Source organism: Acomys russatus, chromosome 3 (assembly GCF_903995435.1).
Source record: "Acomys russatus chromosome 3, mAcoRus1.1, whole genome shotgun sequence".
NCBI lineage: Eukaryota > Metazoa > Chordata > Mammalia > Rodentia > Muridae > Acomys > Acomys russatus.
In genome coordinates, this window is record NC_067139.1 from 74815816 (window position 1) to 74832382 (window position 16567).

General features: G+C 48.6%; 1 protein-coding gene across 13 annotated transcripts in view; it reads right to left on the bottom strand.

Moving 5' to 3' along the window:
• Positions 1-16567, bottom strand: part of Kcnma1 (potassium calcium-activated channel subfamily M alpha 1) — a 699737-nt gene that overhangs the window by 485246 nt on the left and 197924 nt on the right. For all 13 annotated transcript variants that reach the window (XM_051142911.1, XM_051142912.1, XM_051142922.1 and 10 more), the window contains exon 2: positions 9987-10148. In XM_051142911.1, coding sequence (XP_050998868.1) covers positions 9987-10148 — 162 coding nt within the window. The remainder of the gene's footprint in view (positions 1-9986; positions 10149-16567) is intronic.

Below are 16567 nucleotides of genomic sequence, written 5' to 3' on the forward strand. Positions count from 1 at the left end.
GAATGGAGGTTCTAAGGACAATCACAGCCCACTAAGAGATTTTTTTTTTCCCTCACAAATAGCTACATCTAAACCAATGAGAGGCCTGAGTGGAAAACTCTGAACCTCCCATCCTGGTCTAAGCCTCCAGGGGGCGCCAGCTCTTACTGGTAGGGAAAGAGGGAAAAGAGGAAGGAGGGCAGAGGCCTATGGCTGGCTGACCTGAGTCATATGAACAGATCTCCCTCCCCCTGGGATCCAGCAGCAGGGACTCATAGGATCTGAGACCAGAATTAGAAACACCGAGCTCCCACGTCTCCCCGAGAGTCACTAAACTCTTTCAACTCCCCTGCTACCCCACAACGTTCAAGCCAATACAAACGTCCTGCTTTTCACTTTGCATCTTTCGTACTGTGCAGAGTTCTCTGGTCTGGAAGAAACACCGGCCATCTGCTGCCTTGAATGGTGGCTAATTTCTAACAGGCTGTCCAGGATCTTTGACAGGTTGGATGGAGAGCCCAGAGGACATGCCTCACGTGTACAGTTGAATCTATGTTCACCCACATCCTCTGCCAAAGTACCACACCTCCCCATGTCTTTCCCATGGGTCTACGGCCACTGCCCACCAAAATGGCTGCTACACACACTTCTCATGGATGGTGCTGAGATGCCCACTGAAATCAGCTATGTACCCTGTCAGGCTAGAGCAGATTCAGCATGGAGACCCTACTGAACGCATCGAACTCTCTTTCCATGAGACTGATCTGCCACCCCACCAGAGGGTTTCCTGTAACCCACACTGTGACATCCATGCTCATGGGGTACAGCACCAGGGAGCTGAGCACAGCCCTGCCTCCGGCCCTTGAACAGCTCAGGGAGGCTATATATATGAAGTGAGAATTTCCTGGCCAACCTGACAATGATGAGTCAGGCTGGCATGAGCCAGTCCAGTCTCAGAAAGACCAGAGCCTGGCTGGACCTGAATGGAGGGTATGCATGGAACGAACAGTCACTGACTAGACCCACACACTAGGGACTGTTAGCCATGCCCAGAGCCTTCCAGCAGCTTTGCTTAGAGAGCCTGATTCCTCTAAGAAAATATTGGGTTCAGAGAGGCCTTAAGTCTGCTCTCTCTCTACCTCTCAAAAGGATCTATTGTCCCCTCCTGGCCTTTGTGACTCCTGGTGACAGCCTACTGTAACACAGCACCTGAGCTGACAGGTAACACAAACGGTAAGAACCAACGCTATTAAGCACTAACCACACAAGAGGCATTTTCCTGGCATTTACTCATGAACTTATCACCACAACAGGAAGACCCAGAGTCTGACAGTATCACCATCATCAAGATGAGGAAATTGTGGCTTCCACAGATGGAGCGGCTGGCCCAGAATAAAAGCCCTGGGGAGAGGTTAGGCAGGGACGGGAGTCAGACTGCAGCCTCAGCTGCCACACACACAGAGGCCCTCTGTATTCCAAGGACCATGCCACTACAGCTCTCTGCCAAGGATACAGGAGATCTGTCCTTACAAAGTGTTCTGCCTCACCTCCTGCTGTGTTCTGATGACCTGAGAAAGTGACTCAAGTTGCTGAGGAGGGGACAAGCCCCAGTCAGGTCCTTGCTTGAAGAGTGGAACTCTCAGCTTGCAGTCCAATAGAGGCTAATGGGGGATGATTCCATTGGAAAACATCAATAAACACATGAGGGCAAGTTCAAGAGGGGTGGATGGGCAAGTGGACGAGATGAAGACAAAAGGGGCACCCCCTCACTACCCTGTCACCTTTCTCTTGGACCTGCCAAGGTAGAGGGGTCACAGCATCCCAAGCAATGCTGGCCAGCATGAAACTCCTGGGCAAGAGGGATCTTCCTCCCTCCGGAGCGGTCTGATATTTGAGTCTCTCCTTCATTTTCCCAAATGCTCAGGGGAGGCCAGAGGAGTCGACCTGCCAGCTAGTAAAATTAGCAGCTGGGCTTTTTACAGGGCACACTGGGGAGCTGGGCACACCGAGTCCTAGCTTCCAGGCCAGCAGCAAGTGTGGGCTGAGGTACCCGCCTTACAGCCCTGCATCAGAAGGGCCCTCACACAAGGAGCGAGGGAGAGGGAAGGTCAGTGCTGGGAACATCCCAGGGCCTGTGAGAGTGCACTGCAGGAGGGCAGCAACGTGAGAAGGTGCAAGGTGACCTTGTTATGACATTCTCAGAAGCAGAATGCTTCCAGCCCCTAGGCTGAGCCTGCTAAGCCCAACAAAGAGCTGGCTGGCAGCTCTGGGCCACTCGGCCTGGCTTCCATCTCTTCCTTCTCTCCATGTTAGATTGAGCTGAGCCTACAGAAGCACTGTAGGAGCATTGATTGCTCAGAGAGTGCAGAGATGTTACATTCCATTTATTACCTTGTTCAGTGGGCACTTGGACTCCAGTCCCACTGGTGACTTTGGTAAGAATTTCACCAGTTTCAAAGGAGGTGACAACTTTTTTTTTCACTATGGGGCCAGACAGTAATTATTTTCAGGGTGTTTGGTACTCTATGTGCACGACTGGGGTCTTTACTGGATTGTGTCACACAAGTAGCCACAGACCCTATGTAAGCCAACGGGCACAGCTGCATCACAGGCATGCTTTGTGGACAATGAAATTTGTAGTTTTTTTTTATACCTTCTACTTGTCACAAAATATTCTTTAGATTTTTAAAATGTGAAAAACTATCTTTCCCTTCGAAGCCATACAAACAAGGCAATGAGCCACTCTGACCCACGGACTGTAACCAGCAGATCTACGGGTAGGCTCAGCATTGTTATCCCTGTGTCACGGGAGTAGAGTCCCACGAGGAAATATTTCCATGGGTAAAGGTGCTTGCCACCAAGCTTGACCACCTATGTTCAGTCCCAGGGACCCAGGTACTGGGAAACAGAAAACTAACTCCAATAAAGCTGTCATCTGACTTCAATATGTGCACCATGGCCTGCCCTACTGCCACAATATAATAATGAATGAATATAACTTTTTAAATAATACAAAAAAAAAAAAAAAAAGACTGAGAGTTTGTGTGAAAACAGAATCTTTGTGCTCTCCTGCTCTGGATGCTTCTGTGGGCACACACGCATGGGCAGTCTCCAAGAGCAGATAAGAACTGATGCCTGTTCAAGTTCCCAGAGAACCATTTGTATCCAGAAGCGTCTCTTGCATTCAGTGCCGCTTAATTAAAGCAATGAGGACGAAGTCTGACCAGTTGTCAGGAGTTATGTCACAGAAGACAACCGTGAACATCTCCAGCAGCAGGCTCACTCCCTGCAGGGGGAGCTGACACAGATCTTCCATCTGAGTAAAGGGTACTGGGCCACAAACAAGTGTCATAACTCTGGTGCCTCTTCCACCAAAGTCTGAACAATTATTTAATCATACAAAGATGTACTTATCATCTTTGATTTCTTAACTAACACCAAAGTACAGATACAGGATAAAATACAGAGGCACGATTTAAGTCCGAGTAGGGAATTGCTTCATGGGTTGCTTGAGCCAAAGTATCTTTTAGGGGTGTTCACACAACAAAAACCTGTTGACTTCCAATAGGACAAAGAAGGGGCAGTCACCTTCTGTCACCACCCAAAGTGCAACCCTATAAGATTCCTCCTCTTTCTGCTCCATAGAGTAACTACAGATGATATGACAATTTTATGTAGCTTTGCCAAAAAATGCCAGAGGATAAAGGACACATGTGAGAGAGAGGAGAGCGGACAGACGTGCTGTGTGCGAACTTGCCACCAGCTCCACTGATATAGAAATGGGGGGACTACACGTGAGAAGCAGGGCCGGCACCAGCAGCCCCCCAACAGTAAGAAAAGACAGCCGTGCCTGTCACACAGCAGGCTCCCTGTGTCCATGCGCACCCCCTTCTGGTTTTACTGATCCAGCGTCATGTTCAGTTGATCAGTGACAGCGGAGCTACTTCACTCCATTAGCCCAATGGGGTGACTTCTGTTCAACAGGCATGCTGAGCACATATTTTCTCTTGAGCCACTGGAGATAAGAATAAAATGGCTCGGGCTGGGTACCTAATGTGTCAAATGTCACCCATGTGACCTATTTAGAAAGATGATAAAGGGTGAGACTGGCGTTTTGTTTCTCCATACGTTGACAGAGCTTCCCCTAGACTCTGAAGCAAATAGCAAATGTTTTCTGTTGGCGGAATTAGATTTGCATGTTTCCTGGAGCAATATTCAAGTGCAATAGCATAAGCAAATGGGGAAAGTAACTGAAATGGCTGGTGCTCAGGGGCTTTATCTTTGCCTGAGGAGCTGGTTACTGTGTTGGGGAAACTGCTCTTTTAACAGAATCGCAAAACGCTGCATCTGTCAAAGGTTTGACAGGAAGTCCAAACAATGCAGACATGGCTCAGGCCTGAAAGTTGAAGCTATTGTTATCCACACATATTTCCTAGAGAGACAGTTATTCTGAGATTCACATGGAAATGAACAAGACTATTAAAAAATGAAACATCTGTGGAGAGAGTGGGAGCGTGTGTGTGTGTGTGTGTGTGTGTGTGTGTGTGTGTGTGTGTGTGTGTGTCTGCACATGCGCATACAGATGCACGTGCATCTGTGTCTACCTATGTCTACAGCCTTCTGCCTTGTAAATGGCTTGCCCAGTGCTATCATTCTTGTTCTACAAGGCTCCCGTTCCCTACCCTTTGATTTCTTTATAAAGTAAAGGGAGGAACTGTACCTTGTGAAAGAAATCTTGCCCATCATCCACCTTTGTCAATAGAGTTCTATGGGAATACAGTTGTACTGTGAATGTTTGTGGCTGCAATCAAACCAAAATGGCAGATGAAGTAGAGAACACAGAGGCTGCGCATTCCACGAGGCCTCACATGCTCACAACAGAAGCATTTTCCAACCTTGAACTAAAATATCTATATTGATCTTAGGTTTATGAGTCTACTGAGTACAGCCAAGCAAACCAAAGTGAGGCCGTGTGTTCCTTCCCTCCTGACTTTAGTTACCACTTCAGCCCTACCAGGGTTTAATCTGGCTCATGAAAATGTACGGAACACCTAATTGCATACATATAAATGCCAATTAGGAAAAAGTAAGGAACTTGAGACAGAGAGGAAAAGAGAATAGAAACAGAGCCTGGGAGAGATGACCCCACATAGAATTCAAAGCTGGGCTCCTCAGTGTTCCCATGGGCCAGCCAACCTTGGCTCACATAAGCTACCAGAAAGAAACAGAACCCCTTTCCCAATTTAGAACAATCATGGTGCTGGATGACAGAACCACGATCTCTGGAGAAAGCAGTTTATTTAATTTCTCCATGAGTGTGTGCCTGAAGTAAATAAGGTAAAATGTAGACAACGTGGTCCTCAGCAATGTGCAGACATTTGGGGAGAATACCAAAGACATTTCCCTCTATATTGAAGCATCACTGAGCATGGGCCAACTCCATATTCTAAAATGGAATTTGTCACTGATTCTTCCAACATGTTCCAGTATTCTAAAATAAGCATGTACTGTTCTACGGTTGTCCATCAGCATCTGTGGGAGACAGCTTCCAAGACTCCCTGTGGGTACCAACCCCAATGATACACAAGTCCCTTATATAAACGGTGTAGTACTTGCAGAGAGCCTACGCACATCCTCCCATAGGCTTGAAAGCATCCCTAGATTACTTGCAATACTTAGCACAATGTAAATGTGATGGAAATAACTGTGCCACTATGTTCATTAGTATGACAAAAAGGAATGAAGCAAACAAACAAACAAAAAAGAGGATACACATTCAGTGAGTTTCAATTTTGCCCCATATTTTTGTTAAGCATTTGATTGAATCAATGGATGACAGACCTGAAAACAGAGAGAGCTAATTTTGCTTTCACAGTCTTTAATTTTGAGGTTGGGGAGATGGCTCAGGGGTTAAGAGGGCCTGTAGGCATGAGGACCTGTGTTCTACTTCTTAGCACATCTCAGTAGAAAGTCAAGCATGGCTCCACATTACAACTCTAGATTGGTGGAGTGGGAGCAGAGACATGCATATCATAAGAGCTTGACGATCAGCCAGCCTAGCCAAAACGGTGACTCCCTGGTTCAGAGAGCCCCTATCTTAAGGCAATACAATATGGAGGAAGACACTGGGTGATTTGCTCTGACCTATATATATCCAAATGCTCAGGCACACAAGCCTACCTATCATAAGCATCACACACACATGCGCACACATACACACACACACACACACACGAACATGCGCACACACACCATGTTGTTTTTAATTAAAACTCATGCTCAGGCCTGTGCTTCGGAAGGGCACTCTGTCCAGCCAGTCTTGCTAGGTTTTGGCTGGAGAGCCTGGTCTTGAGAGAGACTGAGGCCTGGAACCTTGGAAACCGAGAACTGACCACTTTGGTGACAAGGCCCCAGGAGAGTGGTGCTGACCACCTGTCATTTCTGGGATGGGACTATACAATTATCTACAATATGAGTAATTCACATTTGGTTTTTATTCTTGCTTGTTGCTTTACGCCTGGATGTAGTACTCAGCAGACCTGCTACGATACTGCCGTCCATCAAATGGATGCTTTGGCAATGAGATGAGTTGGTCCAGGCAATCTGGGCTACTTAGCCATTCCCTCCCCAGCTGGACCTCACTCTCCACATCCCAGCCTTAAGAGTCTCACCTGTAACAATTAGACAGGTGAAAAGAGGGCTCAGACATGGAGGCCATACGCCAAGGGAAACAGATGAGAAATTGAAAAGGGGAAGTGAACAGCCGGTGTGTGGTGTTGGTTTGGGCCCGCTGTCGCAGGGACAAACATCTGGATGGCTCGAAACAAATGCAGCTTTAGGCTCAGAATAGTCAAGGAAGCTTTGTCCTGTGTGCTGGTAAATTCCGTGTTCTGTGCAAAGCCAGGCTCTGAATTCTCCTCAAAGGACTGCTCAGACACTGCTCTGCACTGCAGGGACCCCTCACTTCAAGGGGACTCAGCACCCAAGCAGGACTTTCTTCAAGGAGACGAGAGAGCAGTTGACACCTTGCACGGCCCTAGGCAGAAAGAATTAGGATAAACCTGCTTCTACTTATAAGGGCTAAAATGGTCAGGACCGGGGCTCAGATCTGGCTGGCTCTAAGACAGTACTATTAGATTGTCACACTCAGAAAAACACCTGGTAGTGACTTAGAAAAGGCATTGTTCTTACCTAGACAGTCATGATCCAGAAGGAACACTAAGCCGAGTGCCCGAAGCCAATGCAGCTACCCAGTTGGCTCTGCCACTAACAGCTGCTTTGATTTCGGTTTTCCAAGTGAAATATCTCCCTGGGCCTTTATTTTTCTTAGTTGTGAATGAGAATGGAGTCTTTGGTGAGATTAGCTTACTTCCTTGCAATGAGCCCCTGTGTGGTGGTTAGCTGGGATTGTCAACTTGCCACAACACCAAATCACTCGGGAAGAGACTCCATTAGGTATTGTCTACTATGGGTTGGCCTGTGGATATGTCTCTAGGGAATTGTCTTCGTTAAATTAAATGATGTGGGAAGACCTGCCCACTGTGGGCAGCACCATTCCCTAGGCAGGGTTTTCTGACATGTCTGAAAGGAGAAACCTAGCTAAGTACAAACGAGCAAGCAAGTGGGCACAACGCATCTGTTCTCTCTCTCTAGTCTTGACAGCTTCCTCAAGTTCCTGCCACCTTGACCTCCCCACATTGTGGACTATAACATGGAATTATGATGTAAAATAAACCCATTCTCCCCTAAGTTGCTTTTTAATCAGGGTGTTTTATCATAGCAACAGCAATGAAACTAAAACACCCTGCAACCCAACAGCTGCGTAGAATATACAAGTGACCACAACACCAGAGCCTATGTCTTCCCAACTGTTGGCAAGGAACAAGGCTGACACAGTGCCTGCAGGGCTAACAAGAGGCCCTCCATGATGTGACTGGCAGTACAATAGGAGTGTTGAAGTGCACACGCCAATTGTACAATATCACTCCTATCTGCCTCCCTGACCTCATGATCTGCTTACACTTCAGGCTTTGTCTTCCCCTCTTGTGCTATCACTGGCATAGCTGTTTACTACCCTGTGAAAGGTTTTCATCACTTTCCTCATCTGCCCTCACCAGCTCACTGAAGAAGCAGTTTCTGGGGAGCCTTGTATACTATGCCAGGTCACAGCTTGGTCTTTCATCCAGCAGCTGATGAGGTCTCTGCTTATTCTACCTATCAGCCAAGTGACTCCTGACTGGACCCCCCACTTCAAACCCAAGAAGGGTGACCCACACAAAACATATGTCATAGTCACAAGAAGTCACCTGAATGCATCATCAGGCAATTCCTGACCCGAGCAGGCCCCAGAAAGCCACCAGCCAGGACTGCAACAGGAAAGGAGGCCACCTAGGTTAGGTCACAGGCCTGGCAGGGGTAAGCAACAATCTGCACCTGCCCAGGTCTTGCCTACTCTTTGCACTGAAACACTTATAACCCCAGTAGCCCTTTAGCACCAGCAAAGTGGTGTAGACATTACAAGCCTGCCTTTGTCACAATTCTTACCCCAAACTAGGGGCTCACAAGGCCAACTGGTGAAGCCAAGCTCTCTACAAGCAGACGAGAATGGCAGGGTGTGCCTGGGGAACAATCAGTGTGATCCCCGACTGTGGAGAGTCTAAGTGACAGACTCAGAAACAGGGCATCTAAGAAATACACACACACACACGAGAGAGAGAGAGAGAGAGAGAGAGAGAGAGAGAGAGAGAGAGAGAGAGAGAGAGAGAGAGACTCTTGACAACACACATGCACACTCACATGCATACCAGAGGCTGCTTATAGTCTCCATATAAGTACTGCAGGAGTGAGCTCACATGGTGCAGATTAGGACAAGGTACCCAAGCAAGTTCTGCCAGGCCACCACTAGAGGAAAGCTGTAATTTGTACAAGCCAACACACACATATGCATGCATGTTCTCTCTCTCTCTCTCTCTCTCTCTCTCTCTCTCTCTCTCTCTCTCTCTCTCTCTCTCCTCTCCTGCCCTCCCTCCTTGCCTCACTCTCTCTGTGTCTCTGTCTCTCTATCTGCTCTCTGTCTCTCTCTCCCTCACTCTCTCTGTGTCTCTGTCTCTCTATCTGCTCTGTCTCTCTCCCTTCCTCACTCTCTCTGTGTCTCTGTCTCTCTATCTGCTCTCTGTTTCTCTCTCCCTCACTCTCTATCTGTCTCTCTCCCTCTCTCTCCATCTTTCTCTCTCTCTCCCTCCCTCTCCCCTTGTCTCACTCTCTCCGTGTCTCTCTCTGTCTCTCTCTCCCTCCCTCCTTGTCTCACTCTCTCTCTGTCTCTGTCTCTCTATCTGCTCTCTGTCTGTCTCTGTCTGTCTCTCCCTCTCTCTCTTTCCCTCCCTCCCTCCCCCCTTGTCTCACTCTCTCTGTGTCTTTCTCTGTCTCCCTCTCCCTCCCTCCCTCCTTGTCTCACTATCTCTGTGTCTCTGTCTCTCTGTCTGTCTCTGTCTCTGTCTCTCCCTCTCTCTCCATCTCTCTCTGTCCCTCTGTCCCCTTCTCTCTCTCTGTCTCTCTCTCTCTCTCTCTCTGTCTCTCTCTCTCTCTCTCTCTCTCTCTCTCTCTCTCTCTCTCTCTCTCTCTCTCTCTCTCTCAGAGGCGGTGTGGTGAGCATAGAGAAAGTCCCGAGTCCTGGATTGACACACTCTGGACATGGCTCTGGTTTATGTTGTTATGCCCCACCCTTTCTGAGATAGTAGTACATGTATAGTGTGTGCATGAGTGTTTTTGTGCATGCATGTGTAAATCTGTTTTACTAATCCAGAAAGTCCAGTGCATCCCCACGCAGGTTGTGAATGCACAATGCTGGCTCAGTCTCTGTAGACAGCCATGCTGATCCATGAGCTCAGGGAGCACCGGCCACTCACCCTAATTGGCCTCGAGAAAAGTCAGAGCATCATCACCTCTCCCAAGCACAGCCCCTATCCCGGATGCAAGACCACCTCATCTAGGAGGGGCCAGGGACTCACCAGGACTCTGCCGGTCAGTGTCTGGGCTGATATCATCACTCCTGCCCAGTCCTTCACGGACGTCATCCAGCCGACTTCGGCTGCCACCACCTCCTCCTTTTCGTCCACTGGCTTGAGAGTACCATCTGCTTGGCTGGAGCCATTGTTTATCTTCTGGGCCTCCTGGCAACAGAGAGAATCAGAGTTGAGACACGGGAAACAACTGGACTTAAACAAGATGCCCACCCACTAAGAAGATTCAGAAACCCAGAGGGATTCCCAGAAGAGGGAATGTAGCTTAAAGATACCGAAGTGAGGGTGGAGAGATAGCCAAGGATTTTATTTTCTTAATTTGTTTTATAAAAAAATTTAATAAAGCCGTGGAGATTGTTTAACGGGTAAAGCACATTCCATGCACATGTGTGGACATGAGTCTAAACCCTCCAAACCTATGCAAATGCCGGGCACAGCAGAGCTCCTCTGTAATATCCACACTACTACAGAGAGATGGAAAGCCAAGACAGCCCAGAAACTCACAGATCAGCTAGCCTGGTAACACCTGCAACACAGACCAGCAAAACAGGGGTCTTGTCTCCAACAAGGCTGACAGGGAGGACTGACAGGCAAGGTGATCCTCTGACTTCCAAATGCATGCTATGACACACAAAAAATCCCCTTTGTAAATTTCCTTTTGGAACACCCCTGTGACAGCAAGAATCCTGGCAGTATTCTCTGACCGCTTTAAAGGAAAAAGCCACAGGCATGTCTCTGGTCACAGAGCAGTTGTGAGGGGGCCCAAGTCAGCACAGAGTAGTCTCTGCTCACGCCATTATGCCTTCTCAGTGCCAACCCACCTCCTTTTGCTGATTTCCTATCCTTCCTTCTCCATCTATGCCATGCAGAAGGGACCCATGATGCCCCTCAATGGTTCTAGCAAGGCAGACTGATCGATCAAGCATTCTAAGCCCTCACAACACACCCTGGCATCTTGGGCTAGGGACAGTCAGATGACCTCTGCCAAGGCAATAAGGCTCACGTGTGGTACACCTGCTGGAACAGACAGGGAAAGCGACTCTTGCCTGAAAAGGAAGGCAACATGGAGGAAAGATATGATGGAATACTAAGGTCATTGTCAGAATGCCTGGACTCTAGGATCCAGATCTCTGAGTTACAAGAAGACAATAAATTTCTCCTGCAGAACTTGAAATGTGCTTGAACAAAGAAGTCTCCAGATACCCAAAACCCACATGAGGCTGTAAGTGATGCACCTTTGCACACCATGTGCCCTGAGCCTAGGACGCTCCCATTCTTCGCTGCTCGAGGCTTGCTTCTGCCCCTGATTCCTTAAGTTTCCACCCATGAACTCTCAACTTCTCAATCACTGCCCTCTGAAAACGCCAACTCTTTTCTTCCAACACCACTGTTTTACTTTATTGTTTTCAATCACACTTGAGGCCTCTAGGACACTCTATTACTCACGTACTTATTTCATTTACTATACTCCCCCCACTCCAACGCTGCTGTCAGTTGACCCCTAAAACAGTCTTAAGCACAATAAACATGGGTGAAATCGGGCGTGGTGGCACAGGCCTATAACTACAAGAGGTTGAGGCATAAAATCATACACAAGTTTAAAGCCATCCTGGGCCACAAAACCCAAACATACAGCAACAGCAGCAGCAAAATAAGCAATCTAAACCTCGAATGAATGAGTACAAAGAATTCTGAGTGAATATCTGTTCTTTGTCACCTTCACAGCCTGGGTTTGGGGATACCAGATAAAAGACAGGATGTTCAGTCAAATTTAAATTTTAGGTAAACAAATATCTTCATAAATATGCCCCAAAATTCATGGGCTATGCGTACAGTAAAGACTCATCCTTCATCTAAAATCAAATTTAACTCGACCCATACTCAGACACCCACTGAGATTATTCATGCTGATGGAGACAGAAAAAGATGTCAGTAAATTATACTCATCACTTATAATCCTGGTATTAATTTTCAAAGAGAAAAACACTGGGGATCATTCTGCTTTGGACTAAAGTGGGACTGGGGAGGGGAAACCAAAGGCAGAAGTGGAAAGCCTCTGCTGGGAGAAGGGAGAGCACAGTGGGACCAGGGAGGTGAGGGAGACTGGGGCGGGGGGAGGGGTTGCTGGGCTTGGAGATGCTCCTGACCCTTGCTTCTGCTTCTTTCCTGCTGGCTGATCCTGGCTCCCTTGCTACGCTGGGGCTGTAGGACTGGGAGCCCACTCGGTGTTTTACTTCCCAGTGTTTTAAGCCTCAGGAACTGGAACCACCCCAGTGGGAGCCTAGGAGAGGGAAGTCTTGGGCCACCTGCTGCTCTGGGTGACATCGGCTGCTCAAGCCCCCCAGGCTAGTGTCAGCAGTGTGTTAGCTCTTGGTTCTGAGACTCAAGGGGTGGGTCTCCAGGAGGACTGCAGTGCGGGATGTGACCCTTGGCAGCCATGGCAACCAAGGTTCATAATCAACCCAAAATATCTACCCCAGCAGCATCCCTTCCAGGACTGCCCTGGGAGAAGGGGGCAAAGTCGCCTGCTTCCCCAGAACTAAACAGAGTCCAAGAGCACACACCATAGATGCAGTTACCAAGTCCCAGACGCCCCACCTCCACCGCACTTCTGCTGTCAACAGAGTGCAGTGCTTCTCAGTCTTGAGCTAGCACAGAAATCAAATGTGAAGGTACACTCAGCTGCTCAGAGTGCCGGACCCACTGCAGATCCTACGGTTTTTAATCTGACAATCATGTCTAAGGTCAACTTAGAGAACCACGGGCCTTGCTTGTCCAAAATAGATCATGGATCTTAACACCAGCACTTTCCTGGAATCTTCTTCAGCCAGCATCACCTGCTACTTTCACAACAGGCCAGTGAGTGTTGAGGGCTGAGGGAAAGGCATGCGTTAGCTTGTTTGCTTGTTTTGAGATAGGGTCTCAAGTAGCCTCAAGTGCTGAGATTGTAGGCATATATGCCACCACTTCCACATTATGCAGCACTGGAAATTGAACCCAGGATGTTGTGCATGCTAGGCACGCACACTACGAACTGAGCTACACACATAACACCAGCCAACTGGCCTCTGGCTGCCACCTGGGGGCCAGCTTCCTGCTGCTTGAGCCTGGTGTCTCAATGGACAGACACTTTACAGCACGGAAAAGGCTCAGAGGCAGGGAGTCCCCTGCAGCCGCCATGGTTTTAATGCATCTATAATTCACAGCACAAGAGGTATACAGCGTAGAGCGTGCTATTTCGCCAACCCTCTTACCTATTGTTTTACAAAGCATTCATTATTTTAATTGCTTTATGATAGGAAAAACACAGACTAACAGGAGATAATGCCCTTGTTATTCTTTGCTTACACTAGATGTTGTGAGCTTAATTACCACGTGTGGGAGGCGGGGCTGGGGGAGGAGCCACAGAGGCAGAGAGCTACAGCAAGTCCTGTGCCAGCCCGCCTGAAGGATTGCTTCAAATATAGCACTGCCAAGCTGGGGGGTTCAGTGCCTGGAAGGCAAAGTCCTGCACCCCTCCACTAATGTTATAATTTCCCATGCCCGAGGAAAGTGGCTGGGAGCTGGAGGGTTAAGTGGCCCTGCTGGAGCATGCAGGAGATGAGAGGTATTGGGTTAGATGGAGTTTATTACTACGGCAGTGATGGGCGCCATTTATGAAGCCAGAACTGGGTTACAACATTCAGGAAGTAAAAATTTTCTGCACATCCGTCTATCTTAAGGTCTATAAGAAATCCAGCAGAAAAGTAGAATTTCAAACACCATTTTACAGATCCACTAACTGGGAACAGGTGTCTCCTGGGACAGCAAAGAGCCTGGTAGGACTTGGGTGCGCTCTACTCCCTCTGTCATGTTAACTCCAAGTATCTGCTGCCTCTGTGCGGAGTGGGAGAAGCACCCCATCCCTGGGAAGGCATGAAAAGCACAGTGGTTTGAGAGTTGCTAAGTAAAACCACAATTATCACAGCAAAACCACGATTGTCGCAGCTGTTTCCCCCAGGCCCTGGGAAGGCCACTGGTCCAGAGTGAGCCTCCATAGTGACAATGGAAAGGAAAACTTCAGCACGGTCCAGCAAGACTGTGGGACCCCACCAAGGACAGCTAGGGAGGAATCTCCACAGTAGGTAGGCCAAATCAGGCACTCTCTTAGATGCATCCTGGCCCTCAGCTCCACTGGACCAATCTCTCCCTTACGAGGAGGAGAGACAGGGCCAGAGTGAGGCAGTTTCTAGGTACTCAAATTTTCATCTTATATTCCATGGCACGCAGAGTAAGGCAGTTTCTAAGTCCCCAAGTCATCTTCTCATATTTCATGGCACGCAGAGTGAGGCAGTTTTAGGTCCCCAAGTCTTCCTCCTATATTCCAAGGCACGCTGCCTCAGAAGGGAGACACACTTTGAATGGTAAAGCGTCAATCCAGCTAACCCAAACTCCCCACTTCCCTAAAGAGGACTTTACCACTGCCCAGAGAGGGTGACCTTGGTATCACTGGTGGCCAACATACAGACTACCTGTTGGGGACTTGAGTCTGCCTACCAAATGACAATATAACTCAAGAAGGGGCCCAGAATGCTAAGCAGAATAGGCTGGGCTCAGAGTGCCAAACACTACATTTTCTCTAATGTATGGGTCTTGATTGGGATACACACACCTAAATATGACACGGAAGTAGAAGGCCAGTTTGAGGGGGAGAAGGGACCAGTGGGAAGGGAGAGGACGAACAGGTATATGTACAGACACATCAGGGAAAACATCATAAGGAAGCCTATTATACTGTGCATTAATTATTTTTTTTAAAAAAACACTAAAAAAGAAAGGAGTTTGGCAGCTTCTCAGGCTCCTAGCCTTCTCCTTGCTATATGTATGAGACACAAAGAGCTATGAAAGAGCTCGCGTGGTCCATCACCCGTCACATCCTCTCTAACCGGCTTTATTATCTCTTGTGTTTCCACAACAAGAGAATTGTTTCAGATACAGGCACTGCCAAGCAGCTCCCTGTGCTACCCAAAGGGGCTGAAGCCTTGTCTTATGGTGTGGAACCTGTGAGAGAAACCACACCTCTCCCAGAGGGGTCAGATTTCCTGGCAGTGAAGATTCAACCCCAGAAGACTCCCTCTCCCCAGCTTACACCCCTCAGATCTGAGTACTCTTTCTGTCTGCCAGACTTCCTGAACTGGACCCAGGACACGGGGTGGTCTCAGGTCTGCAATTCCCAAGAAAGAGCCCTGAGAAACAAGAAAGCTGTCCAAGGTCAGTCCTTGTGGGTGGATTCAGGCAAATCATTTCACGGCCCCAAATCCTTGTGTTCTTTTCTGTAAATGCTGAATCCCACCTGCCCCGCCCATTGACTTTTGCAGACTCTGGTCACACAGAGAAGAGCACTTCCTCAGGTGCCATCGTTGTGTAAAGAGAAGGGCAGTGAGGTACCTCTGCCTCCCAGGACAGGCCTGCTCTCAGAAAGGAGACTAACCTTAGAGCCAGCAGCTGCACAGAGCACAAAGCTGAAATGCAGCACTCTCTACCCTGCTGCAGAATGCACAGTAGCTCCCCCCCCCCCTTTTTTTTTCCCTCACCACCAGCATGTTGCCATCACACGTCAGAGGCCTTGTGCTAGAAAAGCCCCCTGGTAGGGATGGTGTGAGCAGCTGCCACATCTCTCCTGCCCTTGCCTGGTCAGGCTCCCTCTCTGACCAGGACATGCAAACAGTCACATGTTGGCACAGCGAGGGGCCAAGTCACCATAGGCACCACACCTCAGCAGGTATGCAAAGATGGGGAACCGGCCAGTCCAAGTGACTGAAGAGGTCCACCCCAGGAGCTGCTGGCTGTAATCGGGTTAAATTATACCTCAGGCTTTGGTTACTCGCTCCTTTTCCCCTGCCTGAAGAATAGTGTAGTCATGCCATCTGGAAAGGAGGATGTAGTTTTGTTTTGTTTTGTTTTTTAAGCTAGTCAGATCACTTTGTCACTGTACCCACCACCCTTCCAAAACTCCCCTTTCCTCTCTGAAGACAGGTCGGCACTCACACTGCCCCACTCCTATCTGTCACTGGAATGAAACCCACTCCTGTCACTGAAGCTATATTGGGCCCCTTATGCTGCCAGAACTGTCCATGGCTACTCCTATTTAGAGGCTGCTAGCTTTGGTAGCTTCTTTGGCCCTGGTATCCACACACTGTTCCCCTGGGTGTTGGTTCAGAGCCTCATCTGATCCCTGAACCCTCTCCCCACCGCCCTATTGGAAATATCATTCCTACTCAGGTAGGATGTTCATGTCCACCTGGAAACCAGTGTCCTTTGTCACTACAGTGAAGCTCTACAGGGCAGACCCTGTCAGCTTTACAATTTAAATACTGCAGGCTCAAGCACAAATCCATCTTAATGAGGCAGAGGAAGAAAGAAGAGGGCAGGAAGGAGGATGGAGAGGAGAAAAAGGGAAAGGGGGGAAAGAGGGACAAAGGAGAGAGGGGGGGAGAGGAAAAACAGGGAAGAAAAGAGCTGGGGAAGAGGAAGGAAAGGAAAAGAGGAGAGGAGAGGGGGGAGAGGATAGGAGAGGGGGGAGAGGAGGA